This window comes from Anas platyrhynchos, chromosome 2 (genome assembly GCF_047663525.1).
Source record: "Anas platyrhynchos isolate ZD024472 breed Pekin duck chromosome 2, IASCAAS_PekinDuck_T2T, whole genome shotgun sequence".
In the NCBI taxonomy this organism is placed as follows: domain Eukaryota; kingdom Metazoa; phylum Chordata; class Aves; order Anseriformes; family Anatidae; genus Anas; species Anas platyrhynchos.
In genome coordinates this window covers 72554212-72576798 of record NC_092588.1, presented here as the reverse complement: position 1 = coordinate 72576798, position 22587 = coordinate 72554212, and the positions used below count along the sequence as shown (strand labels likewise).

Sequence of the window (22587 nt, the reverse complement as noted above, 5' to 3'; positions counted from 1 at the left end):
CTCATGCTTTAATGACCCACAAGAACAAATCCTTGGTCAATATTCAATGCTGACAATAAAGCATCTCAATTTAACCTTGCTCAGGTTTGACCATCAGCCTGCACTGGGGCAAAAGCGATTTCTTAAGACAAGATGGAAGGAGGAGTTCCTGTCAGTCATCACTGCTTGGGAGCCTGAAGAGGAAAATGAGAAGCCCGAACAAAGAGCCCTCTCCAGAAGGACTTCCCAATTGCTTTTCTCAGGGCGCCTCACAGCTTATGCAAGGTGCTGTGTAGTTGTTCTCCTGCTAACCCGAGTGAACAGCGAGGCCTACAGGGAGACAAGCCAGCAGCCAGCCACCGTAACACAACTGGAGGAGCAGCATGGGCACAGGAACCATCCGTGAGGGTGACGGCACCACTCGCTGCTCTCAGCTGATGTACCTCATGGGAAGTGTGCTGACAGCAAACAAGTGAGCACAAAAAGAGCATGTCCATGTACCATCCCTTGTGTTACTGTTACTTAGCTGTAACCTGGCTGAGGGATGCAAAATTACGACTGCTCTGGCAGGTGGCCTTAGCTCCACTTCAGTGGTAGCAGGAAATGCACATCCCTTAATTAAGGACAAAAGAGAATGAAAAAGGAAATTTCATTTTAGAGGGAGACGCTATTAAACAAATTACAGCATTTGCAGTGATCTTAGTCATCACTAGCATACTTTAGGCTTCTACAAGTGTCAAGCTAACATGTTCTCAAATACATCCACACAAGGGGTAAGGGAAGTAAGCACCCTCTCACACTGAGAAACATCTAGACAGGAGCACCAGAATCACAGTATCCAGATGCCAAATTTACATCCTCCCCTCCCAAAGCCTCAGGCAGGAATTGAGCAAGAGTAACAAGAAATGAGCTTCTAATCACTCCTAAGTTCACACCTTGTGAATCCCCCCCAGGGATAACTGGAGACAGAAATCTTAAAAGAGAAAGTGTAGGAACACCATCCCTCTATCTTCAGGATGAAAAAAACACCTTCTCAGCCATAAAATCCATGCAGCTTCATTCCCCTAGGGCCTGGGATAGTGTCATGGATTATCTGAGGTAAGGAACGCAACTCCTCAGCCTCAGCCCAGCTCCACCTGCTCCCCCAGTGCAACCACTACAAGCCTAGAGACTCTCTCTCCTCCAACATGTCAAGAATTTAATTGCAAATGTAGTAATAACTTTATAATTTTTCATAAAACATAATAGAAAATAGGCTTAAAGCTTATGAATTTACCTTGATGGTCATGTAAACAGAAAACATAGAACCGTGATAAATTATAAAACATGTTTAAAATCCTATGTCTGCCAACTGTGAGAATTGAGGTTGTTTTTTTTTGGTTTTTGTTTGTTTTTAAAAACACTCTCATCAGGTGGCTTCAGGGAATACTTTCAATTTTAAATATATCCAAAACAAAAGATTTGCAAACTTGATATTAAAACTCTTACAGGTTAATGTGAAGTCTTTTTCTCCCTTCTTTTACAGTTAAGAAAGCAACAGTTAATCCCTAGTTAATGAAACATAAAAGAAAATCCATCAGTCATCTGAAAATACGTTTCTATGAACATACAAGCATTTTAAACTGTACTTGGCCTGTTTCTTCTCATTTCACTGATTTCACTCAATCATCATTAGCAGCTCTTGTATATACAGAGTTTTCCTGCTGTACTCAATCAGCTGGTCAAATTTGTCTTTCTGTAACTTCAGAGTTCTGCGTCAAGCTATCTGTACTAAAAAACAACCTCCTTTGTCTTCTTTTCATCTTTTCCATTTTTTTCAGAGTTCTGTCAGCCCAAGGGTTTGGGAACTAATATAATCAGGAAAGTTAAACTTCTCCACAGCTATTCTGGGCGCCCTCCTAGAAACTGTGCTAACAAGATTCATCACAAAATACAATAGAAGCCTTCTCTAAAATAAGACAAAGGTACTGTAATGAGCTAGGCAGGAAGTGCGGGCTCAGTTCTGTGTGTAATGGTAGTTAGTGTAAATCTTTTTGGCAGTAATGGTGTTTTTTTCTAAGGCTGGACAATGACGAAAACATTTATACAATACATGAGAATTCATGAATGTCTGGCAGCTTTCGGTATTGTCTTTGCAATACAAACAAAACTATCTGTATTTCATTCTACATTTTCCATTCAGTACCAGCTGGATTCTGCAAAAACATGGGTTAGTCCTGATACACCAAATAACTGATTCATCCCACTGGGATCCCATGACTGAAGCATACCAGAGGTAGCACCAGTGGTTACTAAACACATTCTTTAGTTACAAAGCTAACAACAAAACTGCCTCAACCTCACGTGCCTATCATCAGGCAGATGCAAAAGGCAAGACATTTAAAGCAAATAATAATAGTACTGCTGGAGAAAAAGGGCTACAGAATGTTATTTCCCTGGGTTAAACCTTAGTCATTGTACTACCTCATTTAAGCCCATACTTACTCAAAATTTCTTGTGCATTCACATAGCCTTGTATTTTCTGGACCCAAGCAGTGTGCTACAAAGGCACATCCCACCATCAGACTTCTATCACCTCCATAGAAGTTACCTCTCAGTTCCAAGCCAGAGAGGGAGAGGAGAGCATCTGCCTCAAGAGCAGACAGCACTGCTCAGTGGGAACAAGTGCTCTGTACAGGCATAACACCAAGGAAGCCCTAAAGCCAACTGATCTGCAACCACAGCATCTTCACCATCTCACTGTAGGCAAGATTTCCTACCAGGACCAGCCAAAAAAGACCAAAGGGTGAGCTGGCTGTTGACAAAGGACTGCTGTTGGCTATAACAACTCATCTCACTGTTTTCTTTCTGCTGCTGAAGCCATCTGGCAGCAGAGCCAGAGGTACAGCAGTGTTCAGCTCAGCTCCCTCTGGGAACTCCTGGAACAAAAAGCATCGAGCCCAACAATAGCTGAGACAGCTACTGAAAGCACGAATGCAGAAATAAAAGGAAGATGAATCTTTCATTACAGACCCATGACAAAACACATTTGTACAGACACCAACAATCATCTCTACAAGTAAACACATAAAGAAAGTGCCAGAACTGCATGTCGAATACTTCCATTAAAAGTTAAGGTGACAGAATGCATCTTATTTATGCCTGACTTCCAAAGTTTGAATAAGTAGCTACACTACCTCTAAAAAGCATGTCAAGTATTAATAAAAAGTACTGCCCATAAGCTGGGACTGAAGTTGGCATTATTTACTGCTTGTTAGAGAAACAAATGAGAATGAGCTCAAGGAAGAAAAGCCCAGAAGCACGGAGCGAGAAGAGAAATGGCAGCATCACAGTCTGCAGGTTAAGCCCCCATGAAGTCTGAGAATAAATAAATCCAGTTGCTTATCTAGTTTTCTGTAGCATGCTGTATTTTGCTATCATATTTCATACAGCAAGGCTACTCCTAGGTAGCGTAGGGAAATCGGTGAAGCGACCTTATCTTGCTAACAAGACACATTGAAGATCAACTCCTGTGGTACCCCACAGTGGGTGCACTCAACCAAGGGGAGCGGAGGCTGAACTATAGAGGTGCTTAGGCAGACAGGAGAACCGGCAGCACCCCTTGGGTGTGCTGGGGCAGGAGGAATGAGTGCTGGAGCTGATCGCCTCTAATAAAGACCTCAGAGCAGTATCTCAGTGTGAATGCAAGCATTTGGACTGAAATCATCATTATGGTCCCCAGATCATTGCCCTCCCTATTGGACAGCATACAAATGCTGCAAGGAACCCTGTCACTGTAAAATATGAAACATTTGTGAGTACTGCACATTTTACAGAACCGATACGTGGCTGACTAGGCTTCATCTCCACACTCCTGCTGGGGGAAGAAAAAAACACACAAGAGCTGCCCCTCTAAGCATGCTTTTACTTCCTTGTTCTCATTGTGTTTTGAAAGATGGTAAATAATTGCTTTGATCATTTCCTCACCTCTTTCCTTAATTCTTTAGGATGTGCTCCATAGTTTAGACATGTTTCTTCTCCATGCTCTAGGCTTTACTACAGCATCTGGAGTGACTGCTCGAGAAGTACTTGACTTGCTGTCTATTAACTGCCAAAATCCTGGCTTTTGTACTTTGTGGTAGACAAACAGGACTTTCAATAGGTAGCTGAAGCACACCTGCTTCTTTACTTTACTGAGCATTAGCACTGTTCTACTGGATGAAGTTTTCTTTCTTTTCCCTTGCATTTCATTTATGAAGTAGATTTGGAGAATATAGGTAAGAAATCCTAGTTCCTGTTCTTCTCAGGTTTAGTACTTTTATGAAACTTATCCAGCTGGCAAAACGACTTGTAAGTGAATACTAAATAATGGCTTATATATATATATAAATACTTATTGTTAACGTGTGTTATTAGCATATCTACACAAAAGCAGTTATTAACCTATTCATAGGAGAAAATACTATTCCATTTGCACTCAACGTCTCCTACATTTGTTTTATATGAAACCTGCATATTTTAAGACTCTTTGCTTTACAAGAAGTGTTCTCTGCTCCCAAATCATTACACGATATTCTTTTAAAATAAAAAGCTGAATAGTTATACAGCAACTGCTTGTGTAAAAGAGTGATTCAGCAGGAAACGTGTACTTGAAATACCCTTCTCAAGAAAGAGCTTATTCACATGGGGACAGTTGGCAGGGATATCTCAGTCTCCACTTGCATGCTCTTTTTCCAGTTTGCGTTGAAGAGATTGAGATACCTCAAAGGAAACTAATCACCATTTTTGTAGGCTGTGGAAAGCAGGGTCTGGTTCAGAATTGTAAGTGCTTGTACCAAAGCTTTCTGAGAGAAAAACAAAGAGCTGTAGGTTAATGTTCAACAGAAACTGGCAAATCTGCTGTGCTCACTGAGCACGGTGGTCAGGTATGAACTGGAAGTGTATACACACAAAAAAAAAAAAAAAACACCAAAAAAAAACACATAACAAGTATGGTTGCTCAAAGTTCAGCTGCAGTAGTTCAGACACAACACACCAAAGGGAAAAAGGCTGGGGGGCGCAGGAGTACCTAATACATCAGGTATTTTAGTCAGTTGTAATCATTCCAGAATTTCTGCTCAAGTTAAATATGCATTAAACCTGCTTTGTTGCAGGCCTATTGGCTTTCCTTAAAACTGTTGCGAAATGCAGGAATAAAAGCTTTAGATCCGCTAGTCAGTATAAGCTGAGCTCAGCAAGTAATATTGTATATAACTGGAAGCAAAACTGGCCACAGTCTGTTGCAAATATCTTTATCATCAGCGTAATCCACATGTATCATAAAGCATAGATAAACTTATCAAAATGCTGCAAGTTACTTTTGGATACAGCTTTACTCTTCCGTTTTTCATCTAAACCAGTGTCAGCAACATTTTAACAGAAATTAATGGATAACACAATTTATTGTAGGAATTTAAAAAAAAAACAAAAAACAAAAAAACCTGTCACAGAACATAAAACCCCACTTTAATAATCTAGTCTAATATCGCTGCATTGGAACTAGTTCACACCATGTCACAAATACCTCTGAAGTTCTTCACGTTACATTTTCCTATGTACTATTCATTAATGGGTTACTGGACTATGGGGCAGCTGTTAAAATAGCTGTACTCCCAAGTTATTGAACGAGAACGTGTATTTCATAGACTGTAAAACAAGGTAGAAGCTTGTACTTCGACTGAACAAACAAATGGGACATGCCATAACATTACACTTCCATTTTCAAAAAGACATTGAAAGAATAGCTATCATTGCTGTAAAACACTTTGTTTCCCTTCAGCACTGGGAAAAGATGAAGCGCTACAGCCAAACGCAGCATTAGAGGCCACCACTGGACGTGCAGATTTCTTTTCTTAGCCTGTGCTTCTTACATAACAGCATTTTATAGTCACAGGGGCAGGGAAGATTAAAAATGTGCTAGATACCTACTTCAGCAATAAAATCAGTAAGATTTGAGAAATACTGGATTTGATTGCTGTCAGTCGGCTAACAAAAATATCAACACAGCCTGTGGCTGCAAAGGTGAACTCTACTTCAGAAACTACAGGGAAAAATATTAATTGAGTCCTACTGTAGAAACAGGCCTTTAACTGACAACACCCCTACGAAAAGCATTCTTTGTAAAGATACCTGCTTTGAAAATTAGTTTGGACCATTTTGCCTAGACACATCCGCAGCCTCAACGTAGTGAGGCAGAGCCACACACCAGGTGACCCCATATGGATTCTTTCAGTGCTGTAACATTGCTAGGGGAAAAGAAGGACTTGAAAATGAAGTATTGACCTGCTAGGAAGATGTTAGGCTTCAAAGTTACCACTCAGCCATCAAAATGGAATACTCTCTCTCTTTTCAATACCTATTCAGACTGCATGAGCAGCAGCCACAACTACTCTCACTTCATCCAATGAACTTAAACCACAGTGAATGTGTTCCCTGATGAATGAGGGACATTCACAGAAAGCTTCAGAAGTCACCCATGTAAATCTGCCCCAGCATTTGCACATCTCAAGGCATCAGCTTTACAACATCTAGTTCAAGACTGCCTTGCCCCTGCATGAGGTGATTTCCATCATGCAAAGCAAGTAAACATTCTTTTGTTGCAGAAGTAAAGAGTTGAGCCAGAGCCCTGAACCATTTTTACACCTGGTTAAAGTTTTTAAAGTGTAATGTTAACATTGCAAATGTTGAATTAAATTTCAGGACTCCACTCTTCCTCCCCTAAAAAGAGGAGGCTATTCCTTCTGCCCAGGCTGACAGTCCTAATTTGGGCTACAAGACTTCAGGTTCACCACAGGTTCTTAGCCATCTTCATCCACAGCTCACAGGATAGTTGTGATAAAAACAAAATAAAACAAAACAAAAAAACAACAAACTACATCTTCAGCTTTCCTACTCCAACCATCCATAACTTTTGGTTTAGTAATTTTTTTAACAAGAAGGACAAACTGCAACGTGGAGGAAAAACTACCTCTGCATCCACAGCACTCCGGCTTTCCCCCAAGGAGACTGGATTTGTACCCATTATTTCTTACCTTGGTGATTTAGGGAGATGCGATTAGATGGTTCTTGGAAACCTGGTTCCACCAGATCCCGCCGACCATGAGCCGAAGTCTGATCTACATTGTCCTGAGAAGAGAAGAGCAGAAAAATCTCGTCAAAAACAGGCACTCTGTACTCCCTGTAAGCTATGTTGTGCAGAGCCAAAAACATTGACAGGAGAAAAGTCTCTGCCATACCTCTAAAAGGAGAAACCAATGCTGGAGAATGGGAAGGAAAAAAATAAGATTTGTGCGTATCAGGGGACACTAGACTGCCACATTAATACAGGCAACGTGAATCCAGAATAAATGACTATGTTGCTGGCTGATCTGGATGGATGTCAATTTTACATTTCAAAATGGGAAATAGTAATATAAATGCATTTCCTAGTTAAACAAAAGTTTCTTCTTGAATCAAATTATGTGGAAGCTTGGGGCTTTGTTTTCTTTAATTCCAAGGCTGTGGCTTAGGGGTTTATAACTAATTAACTGGACTGAAACGGATTCAGTAGTGAACTACCAAACCTCAAGAGGAACCAGAAGTTCAGTTTATCTAAACATCCATGGTTCTGGATGCCAACCTGAATTTTTTTCATACTAGAACTCTCACAAGATCAGGTTTCAAGAAGTTTTAACACACACTGAATTTGGCTAAGTCTAAAATACCATGGTTTCTCACAGATCTTGCCAGAAGAGAAGGCTAGGAGAAAGCAAGAAAATTGAAATATAAACAAAAAAAAGTAAATAAGAAAAGCAAGATAAGTCACACCAAGTTTCAGAAATATGAACATGAGAAGGAAATTTAGAACTAGTACACAGGCTTACAAAGTTGGTATACCTCTGCATATGCCAATTAAGGGCAGGAATGGACAAACAGAAGCAAGCGCATGAAGTTGGCTGCGTAACAGACTATGCTACAGTGATATACACGACTTCATACACTTTCCTACTGTGCCCAAAGTGTGAAATAAATACATAAATAGCATGTAAATACGTAATAGCATGTCTATCAAAGCAAAGGAACCACCTTCACAGCAAATGACAATTATGGCAGACCAATGATGTGGACTCAGCAAATAGGACTTCAACTACGTGCAACTGTGAGTGAAGCACAACTTTTCCAGCTTACGGAATATAAGCTAATGCTTAAAATTGTACCAGTTCAGGAGCCCACACGCACTCCCAAGACAAGAACTGCCAAAGGTGGCACGACTATAGGAGGTTTTTACAAATAAATGTATCATAGAATGGCTTGGATTGGAAGCAACCTTAAAGACCACCCAGTTTCAACCCCTTGCCATAGGCAGGAACATCTCCCACCAGACCCAAAGCCCCATCCAACCTGGCCTTAGGCACCTCCGGGGATGGGGCATCCACAGCTTCTCTGGGTAACCTGTGCCAGTGTCTCACCACCCTCAGAGTAAAGAACTTTTACCTTGTATCTAACCTAAATCTACCCTCTTTTAGTTTAAATCCATTACTCCTTGTCACGTCACTATCTGCCTGAGCAAAAAGTTGCTCTGTATCTTTTTTATAAGCCCCCTTTAAGTATTGAAAAGCTGCAATAAGGTTACCCTTGATCCTTCTCCAGGCTCAATATCCCCAGCTCTCTCAGCGTTTCTTCACATGAGAGGTGCTCCAGCCCTCTGATCAACCTCATGGCCCTCCTCTGGACCCACTCTAACAGCCCCACATCTTTCTTGTGCTGGGGGCCCCAGACCTATACGCAGCACTCCAGTTGGGGCCTCACAAGGGCAGAGGAGAGGGGGACAACCACCTCACCCGCCCTGCCGGCCATCCCTCTGTTGATGTAGCCCAGGACACAGTTGGCCTTCTGGGCTGCAAGCACTCACTGCTGGCTCATGTTGAGCTTTTTGTCCACCAGAACCCCCAAGTCCTTCTCTGCAGGGCTGCTCCCAATGAGCTCTTCTCCTCGTCTGTGCTCATGTCTGGGATTGCCCTGACACAGGTGCAGAAGTTTGCTCGTGGACTTGCTGAACCTCATTAGGTTCACATGGGCCCACATTTCCAGCTTGTCCAGGTAGTAATATGGTAAGATACACATGATATTTGTCTACCTATGCCAGATACAATGGAGACCACTAAGCCTTCTGACTCTGTGTTGGCTACCTCCTCCCTTTAGTGCTCCCTTTCACACCTCTCATTTTCTCTGGGCTACCACACAGTCAGCACTGACCTGGACCAGAATATCTCAATTTTAAGTTTCAGACAAAAAAGCTGGGACTTACATTATGACACAGTAACTGCAGGAAACAGAAATCACATACCAAAGGAGCCTGTACCCCCAGAAGTTTAAAGTAATACTTTAAAAGGCTCCAAGGTCAATAGTGGGGAAGAAAAACTTATCTAGGAAAAGTTTCAGTCAAAACTCAAAGCTGAAGCTGACTGCTCCTCAGGTATTTCACACCTGGTACAAAGGCTGAGAGCTGGACATCCCAGGCACTAAAAATAAAGCAGAACATCCTCTCAACACAGTTTTTCTTCGTGCACTTTCCCTGTGAAACTCAACACCTCATATGTTTGTCAGGTCATTAAAACCCCGCAGATGCTGATGCAGTTGAGCACCCTTGGGTCCCCCTTAGAGCTGCACCACAAGAAGTGAGAAGCACAGGCCTTATTCACAATGCTCAAGCCAGCGTCACCATATCCTGCAGTAACCTTTCCAGAGGCAGCAGTTCCAGTTGCTAAACCTGGGATGCGATGCCCCTGCCTGTCTGAGGAGGTGCAAAGCTCTGCTCACCTCTGCAGAGCCTGCCTGCAACTCGAGCCAAGCGTGGAGCAAAAGGTTTCCTCGGGGCGCTAAGGGCCAGCACAGCCCCGTTGCTAAAGTACAGCGGCCGGCCTGCATAAACAAAACCACACCTGCTGCAGCAATGCGGGCAGCCGAGGAAAGGTAAGCACGGCACGATGTTAAAGAGCTCACGGTAGTTTCACATGACCCTCCAGAATCTATTTATGCCAGTTGTTCAAAGACAAACAATGGCGCCTCGCCAGCTGCAGCAGCAATCAGATAGACACAGGAACAAGGTTAAAGGGAAAAAAGGAAAAAAAAAAAAAAGTTATATAATTGCTCCGTGCCAAGCTGCTGTGGTGCAGCCTCGGCTCGGCCTTATTGTCAGGCACAAGGTCGGGGCTGAGGCCCTCAGCAAAGTGGGCACCTGCTTTGGCCCATCACCGTGCCCCTTGCTGAAACAGGGCTCCCAATAAGTCATGTGTTTTCTCCACGGTTTAATCCCCAGGTCCCTCTTCTCTTCCAATAAACACACTCAATATGAAATCAAAGCACGTTACTTAGCTTACTGTACCATCCAGCTATTACAGTATTTTTAGAAGCCTGTTGAGGCATTAGCCCTCACTAAGTTGTTTGCATGTACTATTTTCTCTATCAGTCAGCATCTGTAACCAAGGATGATTTAATCAAGTGACTAGCAAGAGTGTTAGAACGATCTGAAGCAGGGTTTATTTTTATAGAGTCTCTTCAAGCAGTTAGCATTTTATATAGCCAAACACACTGGCATTACAGGTTAGATTTCAGTGTCCTTTTGCAAGCCTGTATTTTCTGATGCAAAACGCTCCATGGCTGCATCATACCAAGAGGCAAAGTCCATTCATAGAGAGCATTATCTCTGTGTATCAGTAACCCAGACAATCTGGATTAATTCTTCAATCTATAACCAAGCCTTTCAAGGTACACTCCTTCAACTTTGACATAATGTTTGCTGCAATTTAAGCTAGCATGATAAGTGTTTCAGTTATCAAAGAAAACACTAAATCTGGTATTTAAATCAGAGAACAGGTCAACTGTATACTACAGTAACTGCTGCCTGCATAAGTGCTCTCTAATCGCTGCCTTGGCTCCGAGTGATACCATTCCTGCCTGCAGCTTAGCTCCGTGTTTGCTTGGGATAGCATTTATCAGTACGAGACGTTTTTTGGCTGACCAGCATATTGCTGCTCCTCTCATCCCGGTTCCTCCAGTAAAGGTTATCTCATCATTCAGGCTAATTTTACTGGTAAACAGGGCTTAGATAGGAGGAAGTAGACCCAAAAGCACAAATAATGAAGTATCATCCACACTTCCCTTCTCCCCTTTCTTTGCAAAAGAAAAAAAAAAAAAAAAGGGACCTGAATTTAGCTGAGATAGAGTAGCTTTCTCTAGAAGTCTGGAAATCCCCCTTTCCTGAAGACTTTTTTTTTTTTTTTTTTTTTAACTTAAGCAGTAGCTGGAAGTTCAAGAGATTAAGGAAGGCTACACCAGCGGTAACACAGCTTCTCGGAAGCTCCTGGGACTACATCCAGACCGTGGATGTCCAGACCACCAAGACGACAGTCCCCGGTTTTGGATTTACTGTAGCTGTCTGCAAACCCACACAGCCATGCCCCTGAACAAAAGGTTCAATTGAGCAAGAGTCACGCATGCCCATGCCAGCAATCCCACAGCGACAAATTAAGATCATGACATACTTCTGATGTTTGTACACCGTCCAGCACAACAAAGTCAAGTCAGACATGCTGACGGGTCCCAACGCGGTTCAAGAGACTGTCAACACAGATAGGGCTCAGTTTGCACACAAGCACTCCTACAGCCACAGTAGCTCGCTGCCTACCTGGCGATGCGACTTTATCACACCAAAGTAGATGTTTTGAAACTAGCCGAGCGTAAACAGAAGATTAGCCAGGTCATTACTTGAGCCACCTTAGCTTTACTCTGTTCAGGCAACTTGTGCAAAGCAGAATTAATTTCTGCTAGCACAGACAGAGGAAACTACTGTGAAGTTTTCAAGCAAAAGCAATTATTAAAATTCACTCAAGAAGAGTCTACCAAGGGCTGCTAAAGCACGGACCCAGCTCCTGGCTCAGGAAGCCCAGAAGCAGGAAGGGGAAACTTGGAGAAATTACACTTTCTTCATATCTGCAACTTGTTCCTCTTAGCCAAAGGACACAAAGGTAGATGAACATTTCTTTATCTGTCCCACTACTGCCATTCATAACACGCTTCTGTAGTTTCAGTAGGCAATAAACAGATAAAGCAGCATTTCTTCTGAGGACCGCTTCAGGTAATTCTTCACTTCCCAAATAAAACTCTATTTCCTTGAAAGTGAAGTAGCTTTGCACTTTTTCTAAGGTATGCTTCTTTTTTTATGTCATGGTGTTGCAGCTCTACATAAAGCATTAGATGTACAGAGGGGAGTACAGAGTCAAATACAGTCTGCAGCCACAAACAGAGTTTCTGTTCTGTCACTCGGTTTTACTCTTAGCCCTCTGAAGGCAAGCATGCACACTAATACAGTAAGAAATCCACCTGACAGAGCCAGTCCTAACCCCACAAAGCTCTAACCCAGACCCCACAGCTGAGATTAGCTGGTAATGCACATGATGCTCCTTTCTTAAAAGCTGCAAGTCACCGGGCTTCTTCACAGCTAAACACAGCAGCACAGTCCCCAGGCAGATAGCTGTTCGGTACAACGTATTTTCAGCCTGCCTTACCACTGACACTCCAGAGCTTGAGGAAATTTGTCACAAGTACAGCTCTGAGGGAACAGCAAGGCTGCTCTCGGGTTTGTCCAAAGTCACTGCTTTGCAAGCGATTCGAGTTTACTCAAGCATATTGTCTGCTGTCTCTTCCTAGAGCTCCGATCACATCTTCTCTGGGTCAGTGCTTAACATGCAACAGAAATAAAGAAAAAAATAAAAAAGCTTTGCACACCAGGCAAAAAAAAACTTTAAAGCACAGACAACCCACATATTACATAATTAAAGAGCTGTAAGTAGGTTTCCTGTCTCTTAACTATAGTCATTTGGCTAGGTAAGAGCCAAGCGAAAGGCTCAGTGAGCCAACAGAGTAACTGTGAACCTAAAATTTTAACATTCCCATTGCTAAGAGAGCTTGTACAAACAAGGGCTTAAAATAAAGCCACTTAGCTCTGTCAGAAGTCAGGCTCTCTCCTGAAGTAGCAAAACCACTAACTGCTGGCATTCTCCTGACTTTACAAAACCTCTCTGCAGACTGACAGCGATAACCCTAGAGGACGAGCAACGCAGAAGCCTGGTTTTGGATGATCCCAGTAGCAAAGCTAGCGGCACGTTCCTTGCTGGGCTCCACCTGACACACCGTGGCACCTCCGCGCGTAGCCGCTGCAAATCACGGAAAGCATGCAAGAAGCTGACAGCGTGCACAGAGCTACTGCTGCTCGCGCGTTCGTGCAGCCTCACCAGACTTCACAGCTTGTCGTACACAAGTGCAAAAGCTACGAGAAACGCCGCACACCAGGAACTAGACAGGAAAGAAAGAAAACGAGAGACAGACAGACCTGCGTCCATGGTCTGTGTCTCTGCAGCGGCAGGGAATTTGTTAAATGAAGTTGTGATCAGAGGAATTATATTACATCCCATGATACACGGGAAGGCAGGAAGGCTTGCCAATCTGTCCTTGGAAGAACTTCTCTCCCGACCCCCTTCTGGGTTTTAATAACCCACTGCCCAGAAAGTCCTTCAAGTCAGCAAAACCTGGGGCTTTGGAGCCTGTCAGCACCTAAACCCATAGTGTGCATGCCCCACATCAGTGAAGCGTTTCTTCTACGATAAGAAAATAAAAAAGCTTTCTTTAATACACGAGCTGATACAGTTATACAACATACTGGTAGAGCTGAGCCAGAAAGTTATTTTCTGAAGGTGTTTCAGATTTATTTTAAGGAGTAGCACCAGTTACGAGTCTTACCATTACCTGCACTGCAACTGCTACCAGAGCAGTATTGTTTCACGCCAAAAGATACTGTTTTTCAGGAAAATTGGCTCTTTAGCCCCCCAGAAAAAAAGAATCTGCTGTGGCACAAGCTGGACCACGATTAGCAACCTCCCAACAGCATTTGGCAGTCGCAGTTTATTCATAAAAGACTTTTCTCCAGTAAGGCTGGAGTTAGCACACTACTGACACACTGCTGACAGCTTCAGCAAGGCACTTGTGCAGCATGCATACGTGCTAGGCTTTGCAGGCTCTGCTTCTACAGGCTGGTCTTGGCAAAACTGGTGTTATCCAGGGTTTGCAACAGCATTGCACCTATAATTTGGCAAAGCTGCATCAAATTAAGTTTCTCTCATTAGAACAGTTCTCTTTTAGTACAAACTAACCGCTTCTGCAATAATTTAGCTGTCTCCCGGTTCTCTGCACAGAGAAAATGGATAGCATATTCCAGTGAGCACTCTTTGGACCAGGGTGTCATTTATTATGGTAAAAGAAATACAGTGCATCATGGTTGCTGTCTTTTAATCAGCTAGCAAGAAGTGAATCCAACTGACAGGCTTGGAAATGCTAAAAGCTTTGTTCTATTTTTAATGAGTCTAAAACCACTCTGGCTGTTAGAGACAGTTTACATAGTTTACAGCTAAAATAAAGTCTTGAAATATAGAAATGAAAGAAATGCGCAAGATTGTCAGTGAAAGCAATCACTTCTTAGAGCTGTCTGTAGCTAGAAAAGCGCTCACAAAAATGAAGCATTTACCTTCTGTTGTCTTTTTGCTTCTTTTTTTAATATACACTCAGTTCCTTTCCATTTCCACCACCGAATAAATGAAGTTTATATTAGGAAATGGCAATGGTTTGAGATCTTCACAGTGGAAAATTACATGCTTATATGGAAAATATGTTTTTTCTATCAGTGTCTGTAGGTCCTGATAATGAATCTTTAGCTTGTACTTATCTGCAAGTTAGTCTGGCCTCCAAAGCAAGCCACTCTTACTGGCAAGGGACTGCCACTGACAAAGCTACTGAAACTCTATTTTACTGCATGTTCCAAGCTCTTTGTCAATATTGACCCCACCAACAATTCCTGAAAGAGCTATTTGGTATAAGAGAATTGTGTTTACCCATAGAAATTACATCAGTGGAGTTTTGTTACTCAAAATATAAAATCAACTACAGTAAGATGTCATATTCCTCTTGTTTTTAAAGAGGCATTTCAGTGAGTTCAGCATCACTCCACTACTGAACTGCTGCTATTTAAGACAGAAGTGTGTTACACATGTTGCTGCCTGTAAACCTTTCCCCCTAGGAAGGGTTCTTGAACAGGCTAGCTTCCTATGCTTTGCCCAAATTTCTGAAGTGCATCAAAAGTGGTCAGTACTTTTCAGCACATGGTCATCATTTTCCTCATCAGAAAGATGAAAAGATGGGAATAGCTGTGCCCAGGTGCTACGGAAACTTTCAGCTTGTCACACACCTGCTAACATACCTGTCCACTCTGAGAAAGTCTCTTAAAAAAAATAATAATAATTTTGAAAACTTTAAGGAGAAAAAAAAAACCTTCAAGTATTCTTTTAGAGTAATTTGTAGGACGCAGAAAGAAGGCGTGTGGTATTTGACCACTTTCAACCTGCTGCCCTCCCCATGCTCATCAGACCTGTGAGACACAAGGTAGCTTGCCTGTTCCACTTGGCATCAAGTCCACCAGAGCTCTGATTAGCAGCGCTGCTAGCCAGCTGCTTCTAAGAATACTGCCTGTGGGAGCCAGGTTTGGAAAGCACCCTCGCACAAAGTGGAAGGGAAATGTTCTGCGAACAGCCTCGGACAGTCTGTCCCAGCTCCGGCTGACGATGCCCTGCATTAACCTTGGGAGGCTCGACGCTTGAAAAGATGACCTGGTGGACCCTGAGATTTGGCGGCAGGGAAACGCATTTCTGTGTCTCGGGCCAGGGGAGGGGAGGAGGGAGGAGAAAAAGGAAGGGAAGATTCTACTTAGGTCGTAGGAATCACTGTTTTCATATAAGCACAGGCTCTTTAAGGACGGGCATTTAAATCTTTACACTCTGGGAAGCAGCAGCTACAGCCAGATAACCTAAATCATGTTTAAGTGCATGCTCCCTCATAGCTATGCATCCCTGAAAACCCAAGAGCACTGAAACTCGGACAAAGGAATGGCAGCAGCACAAAGCACAAAACAAAGGAATTTATGCTATCTGAATTTGGGTCTGTTTTCTTAAAGGCAATAGTACTGCTCCTTTTTGTCTTTCTGATGGCTCAGGTGTCAACTGAAGGTTTGAAAGGGCCCTTAGGGTAGGTGAAGACAATAGGTGAAGACAATTCTCCACAGCCCTTGACAGAGCTGATAAAACAATAAACCTCCCACGGAGGGAAGTGCCACCAGGCTCACAGAGACCATTTAAGCTCACCAGACACCAGCTAACAGAGTAACGCTTAGAGTGCTAATGAAATTATCCTTTGGTTCTTCAATTTTCAAACTTGATGAATTTCCATCAATGCCACACTGAAGAACTTGACATACAAGACTACTCTGCTATTCTTACTTCCTTCAGCTACCACTGGCATGGCCTTTATTTCCCTCCTTTCCAACCAATTTGCTCAATTGCTGCAATTTAGGGTGTGTTTCATATCCCTCCCTTCTTTCCCTGAAGAGTGATCCTTGGCACTAGATAAGTAATTAACTAGGCCTAGAAATGGCTGGCCCATCCAATTGCACATCTGATCCCAATGATATTGACCTTTTTGCACAGATAAAGAACCGTTTATCTGCTACAGGGTGCGATCCACCCCTGAGCTAACTGCCCGCTTCTGACAAGGATGTTTAGAGTTCAGGTGGCTTGCCTTCAATTAGATGCAGAACTAACTACGCATCTCGGTAAGTCTTATAAAAAGAAGGTATTTAAGAACCTCAGTAAGGGGGTAGAGATACATACAGGTACGTGTATGTATCAGATCAGTTGATAGCCCCATAACCTATTAAAAAAATAAAATCCACAGACATCCCTAAACCACAACAACCATGTCTTTTCATGATTAACTATCCAGCATCAGATCTCATGTTGGGACAGACCATTGCACTCTCCTGCTAACCAGATGGCAGGGTTCCACACTCTGAGAGCAGTTCAGTAATGTAATTTATGCAAATAAAATTACAGACTGTAAGAAATAATCTACACTACACGGGTACTTCAAAAAAAATAGCATAGTTCTTTTGTAGTGCTTATATTGCAGTAATAGGTCACTTTGCAAGCCTTCAGAAAAAGGTATTTCGTAACTTACAAAGCAACGTGCATACACTGCTGCATTTCTTCATTATCTTTGAATCTCACTTCACCTTCAGAGTTTTAAGAAAGTGAAATTACAGTATCTTTCACACTACCGATCGAAACAATTTTCCCAAAGAATCTTCTACAGCGAGTGATGCTTTGTTAGACATCATAAATTCACTGCTCCCAAGCATTAGCAATGGTTGGACAATATTTCTAAAACAAACTATCCTGCAGTGTCACCTACATACAAACAGTCAATTCATACACATACATGCATCTCAACGCAGTGGCTGCCGTGTTTTCCCCTTCTTAAGGAAAGAGAGCTATGTGCAGACAGCTCTACCAGTTACCCTGCATTGAGAAGATGGCTTTATAAGAAAACCTCCAGTGACTTACTCTCTAAAGGAAGAAAATTCTCAAAAGGTCAGCAATTTGCATTTAAGTAGTAACCAACTACACGTGAAGGTGCAGACTGTCTCAGGAACATCCAAAACAAAGTGTTAATCTTCAGTTTTTGCACAAACCAGCTCTTGGGAAAACAAAACATAGCAACAATTGCTTGCTAACAGCGAGACTGTCAACCAGCTCCTCACACTTGGAAGGTTTTGTTTTGTTTTATAACTAGCTGTTCACACCATAAACATCAAGTGACTTCTTATTTTGTACAGCTTCTCTCTGGTTTTTGCCGAGGCCTACAGAATGCATCCAACAGTTACCTCTACAGCACTTCTGAACATACACTGCAATATTCGACGTGGTTAACAACAGCTGTCTTCATTGTGCATAAATCCTCTGAGTACCAGGCCTGCACAGACCAAAGGGGTCTCATAACTACCCGTGTGATACAGGAGGAAGGAATGGTGTGCAAGAAACTACAAATCTAGCAAACCAACCAAAACAATGCAGTCACAAGACAAGCACAGGGTCTCCAACTGGGCATGAATTTTGACACTGAAAGAAATTTTTAAGAAGTCCCAAAGTCATAAAACTAGCATGTGTGTACGCACAGCACTATTTGATTGCACCACTTTCAGCAATGCTGCAATGTTACTGCTACTAACCACACAAACGCTTCTGTCAAATGGCTTTATAGCGTGCTTTCCACGAAAGGTGGGGTGTGATCAGATGAGCTGCTGTTGAATCAGTGCTAAAGTGGCTATAAAAGACCTTTTATCTCCTTTCTTCTTCCCTGAAACCACTGCTTACGATGGTGGGGAAACTACTTCGCAGTTCAAGGGGTAGGAGCTTGCACATATGTAGCTACCATGCTTTAGCTGAGAGTGGTGATCAGCTCCAGCATTCAGGGTAGAAACTACTGCAGTAGTCACTATTTATTATATTGCTTCCTCTACTTTTCAGCTATTCTTTCCAATCAAAAAATGCAGATCTGTGGAATAAAAGTAGTGGAAAAGATCCCTGCTGAGATTAAAGGCAAATCAGAGATTTAAATAAAAAAAGGGGAGAAAGAAATTGTAGGATGAGGAAGAAAAGAGAAAAACTTTGAACTTGGCTTCAGAAGCAAGCTGCAAATGAAAGAAGTCACCTCTGGATATATTTGTACTGAAGGTCATTACATCTAGCTAAAAAAAAAAAAAAATAATTGTGGCAAATTTGGGAGTTTACTAGCTCATCACAATACTGACAGTATGTGTGTAATTTTGCATCCCAACTGCATGTTATTGTGTCAATATTCCTGTTTCAAAATATTGCTAGTGGGGCAGCTGATGAAATGTTTCTGGTCTTGTGGGTTCAGGTTTATTTTAATCTGCAAGGCAAGCCATCCTCTAAAAGATATGCTGTCAGAAAACTATTTTTCCAATCTGCTCTCTTCCAGCATAGCAGTTATGGTTTGTGACTAAACCATCCAGCCAATTCATGTTCAACAGCCAGCAGTTTATCACAATTTTGAGGATATATAGGACTCCGGGAAGAAAAAAACAAACAAACAAACAAACAAACGAAAAAAAAACAAGAAGATCACAAAAGATGCCTTTTTCAGATCATGCTTAGCCCTCTTGGTTGACAATTTGCTCATGCCAGAGGAAATATTTCACGCAGAAGTTTCATCACCATGTATGTAGGAAAGTGTTCTTCCCATCAAACTTAGGACACGCTGCCCTGCACTTCCATATGGTTTGAAATAGAGAAATGGGCACTATGAAGCCTTAATTCACATCCACCATAGAGAACAGGCTCTGCAAATGCCTCAAGCTACAAAAAAGTACAAAGTGACTACCTTAAATATTTAAGTTAGCATTTGACTTGAAAAATCCCAAGCCTGCAATGAATTTTAATTTTTTATTTTGTTTTTATTTATCTTAAATTTCCAAACCTTGAGGGTGGAAGCTCACATACCACTTAGCAGGGGAGAGCTTCCCTACACCACCCTGAGGCTGATTCTGGGGAGATGTGACTGACAGTAGGTCCTCAGAGGAGGCAATGTGGGAGAGAGCCTGCTTGAATGTAAACCTTTAGACAAGAGGGTTTGTGCCAGAGAAGGCAGGCACATGCCACGACAGGAGATGGAGTACCAGACACTTGGCTGGGAGGCTGCAAAGGGCAGAGGTGGGCCAGGAGACACCTAGGCCACTGGTTATTGCCCTTAGGTTCTCTTTTGCTTCTGCCATAGGGGCACATCCCTTGTTTCACACCTCAGTGCTTGTTTCCAAGAAGCACCCGTCATCTTGGAGAGGATGCAAGCTCAGAGTACCTGCTTGCCTAGGCCAAAACAAATCCATTTGTACAGCCAGGTGCACGAGATAAGGAGGAACTGGAGCCAGGCCAACTAAATCCCATTTCTGACCCACTCACAGCAAACAGTGCAGTTCCAGGTGCAGCGAGCACTGCGGGCTGCAAAGATTTCTGGAGCGGGCTGGAAATAACTCCACAACACAAGCGATCAGTAAGGCAACCCCAGCAGCGCTCAGCTTTACCAACAAGCTAGCAAAGCTGACTCGTGGACAAAGAAGAACCGGTTGGGGAAGGTAGAGGCTGATGGCAGCCTGATACTGTCCTGAGATGAAGGCAACATGAGTAAGCAAAGGGAGCAAGACTACTAGCAGAATTTCAGTCCTGGACTGCAGGAAAGCAGTTTTTGGCTTGCTCAAGGATGTGCTTTGCCAGGTTCCCATGGGAGACTGCCCTGAAGGTCCACGGGGCCCAGGAGAACAAGCTGATCTCCAAGAACAGCCTCCTCAAAGCACAAGAATGGCATGCAGAAAGTCACAGGGGAATGGCAGAAAGCCAAGGTGAACGGACAGGGAACTCCTGCCTCAGCTCAAATGCTGAAGTGCTAAGATGGTCTAAGCTGAAAGAGGTCATGCAGAAGCAATATGGAGAGGCTGCCCAAGCAGAAGAGCTGAAGCTAGGAAAGGATGCCAGTAACAACAACAAGAAATGCTTCCAAAGCTAAGCAAGAGCAAAAGAATGGCTAAGATGAGCCCAGTTAGTGCTCACTTGTGTATGGGACACAGCAGCTGAGGACACAGAAGATCAATGCTTTCTTTGCCTCATTTGCCTCCCAGGTCTCTGAGCACAGTGTCAACATCTGGGGGACCAAGGAATTACTCATACCAAAGGAAGACGAAGGTAAGGATTGCACAAGCTGACTGGACCATGTCCATCTGACCAGATGGGCTGCACTGGAAGGTGCTAAGTGAGCGGGCCATTACCACAGTGAGGCTGCTTTCTCATCTTCAAAAAAAAACAAAGTCACTGTGATCAGAGGAGAATCCTGATGACTGCAGAGACAAACCTCACATTGTGCTACCTTTTGATTTCCTCATACTGTTACGTGCTAGGTTCTGCAAATATGCAGCTTAAATTTCACAATACTGGACAATTTTATGGCAGAATTTTTATTTTCATTAGAAAAGTAGGCATCTCATTTGTACTCCCCAAAGCAATCTGCCTAAGTTATAGCTGAAGACTAAAATTAATCAAAACCACCTCTTTGCCTCCACCGAAGTATCAGTTTTACAAAAGCCCCCATGAGCTGAAATAATAGTCTGTCACTCTCCTGCACTAATAGGTTCAAAAACTTCTTCAAGAAAGGTGCCAACACCACTTTGTCAGAAACCCCCTCCTGAACTGTGCAGAAGTATTCAGTATTCTGGGGAACTTGCCAGCATGACAGTATTTACCGTATGACTAACATGCATTAATGAAGCACAAATGGACAACTATTTACTTGTGCTAATAACTAAAGCGCTTTATTAGAGCTTAGGCCTCTAGCATGAAGGATTGCCAGGTTCCCCCTACTTGCCAAAATTATGTCAAAAAATTGAGCCAACGTGTAAGACATCAAGAGCTACAGCCAGTGTGTAGTAGAGTCTTAAGTCATTGTTTAACATTCAGTTTGCAAAGGACAAGCATGCTCCAAAACCACGGGCTGTTTCCGAGGGCTTGTCTTTTCATTATAGAGGCTAGAATTTCAAGCATGCACGCTGGTCTTACCAGTAGTACACAAGCCAAAGCTATCTTAAAATAGCGCCTGAGAGCTTTGCTGGACACTTGTGTTCTTTCGGGAAAAGAAAGAGAACATTGTATTGTAAGGCCTCAGATTAAAATATCAATACTATCTAGCATGAAAGGCCAATAATACCAATACTTGGGCCTCTTCTACATGAAAGACTCCTGAAAGCTGATCAATTTGGTAAAATTCCATCCTGAAATAGCAAAGCCAATTCTTCAAGAACATGAGTAAGATCCTAGCCCCATTGCATGACAGGAACACACCTGCAATGCTAGAAGCAGAAGACACCTGCTAAATGGCAGAGTTTTGCAGGCATGGAAATAACTTGAAAAAGAGTATTTCACACTGCATTATACTAGAACCTGGAAAAAAATATCAGAAAGGATCCAAGGCAAGCAGGTTAAGATCCTCTTCAGTCACACCTAGTGCTTCATTAGACACGATAACTTAACCCCTAACTTTACAAAGTGGCACATCCACTACCAAAGCCAGGGTGAGTTTAGGCTACCCCTTCGTGTTTGAATCAGCAGCTTAAGTTCAGGACTCAGCTGCAGCACTACAGCTAGATGGTCTGCAAGTACGGAATCAAAGTGATCTCTGCCATAAGGCATCACATCAACAATAACATTTGGAAACTTCACTCACAGTTTTGTTCTAGAAATAGAAAAATTCTGCTCTTGCAGTTGCTCTCACAAACAACTTCATGCAGGACTAGGGGTTTGTTTGCTTGTTGGTGGTGTGTTTTAATTTGTGTTTTGTTTTTGTTTATTTTTTTTTTTTAGCTTGGAAAAATAATGGCATAAGTACTTATGAAATAATATCCTTCCTTTGATCACACAGTCTCCCTTTAGAATGTGTAAGGCAAGAAAAATCTATTGAGTAAAACTTTCAGTGAGGTCTGTATCTAGATATATTTCTTAGAAATACTTAAGCATAACACAACATTATATCTGTTCTTTACCAAGGACAAAAAAAGCCTGTCAGAGCCAATTGGCATGGACAGCAACACAAAGAATTATCTGAGCCACAGCA

The 22587-nt window shown here is 42.5% G+C and overlaps 1 protein-coding gene across 7 annotated transcripts in view; it reads right to left on the bottom strand.

The window, feature by feature from the left end:
- GRB10 (growth factor receptor bound protein 10) overlaps positions 1-22587 on the bottom strand; it is a 148475-nt gene that overhangs the window by 79913 nt on the left and 45975 nt on the right. For all 7 annotated transcript variants that reach the window (XM_072034924.1, XM_038173623.2, XM_072034919.1 and 4 more), the window contains one exon: positions 7029-7122. Coding sequence is in view for 6 of the 7 variants with exons in the window: in XM_038173623.2 (XP_038029551.1) it covers positions 7029-7122 (94 nt within the window). In the remaining variant the exon portion in view is untranslated. The remainder of the gene's footprint in view (positions 1-7028; positions 7123-22587) is intronic.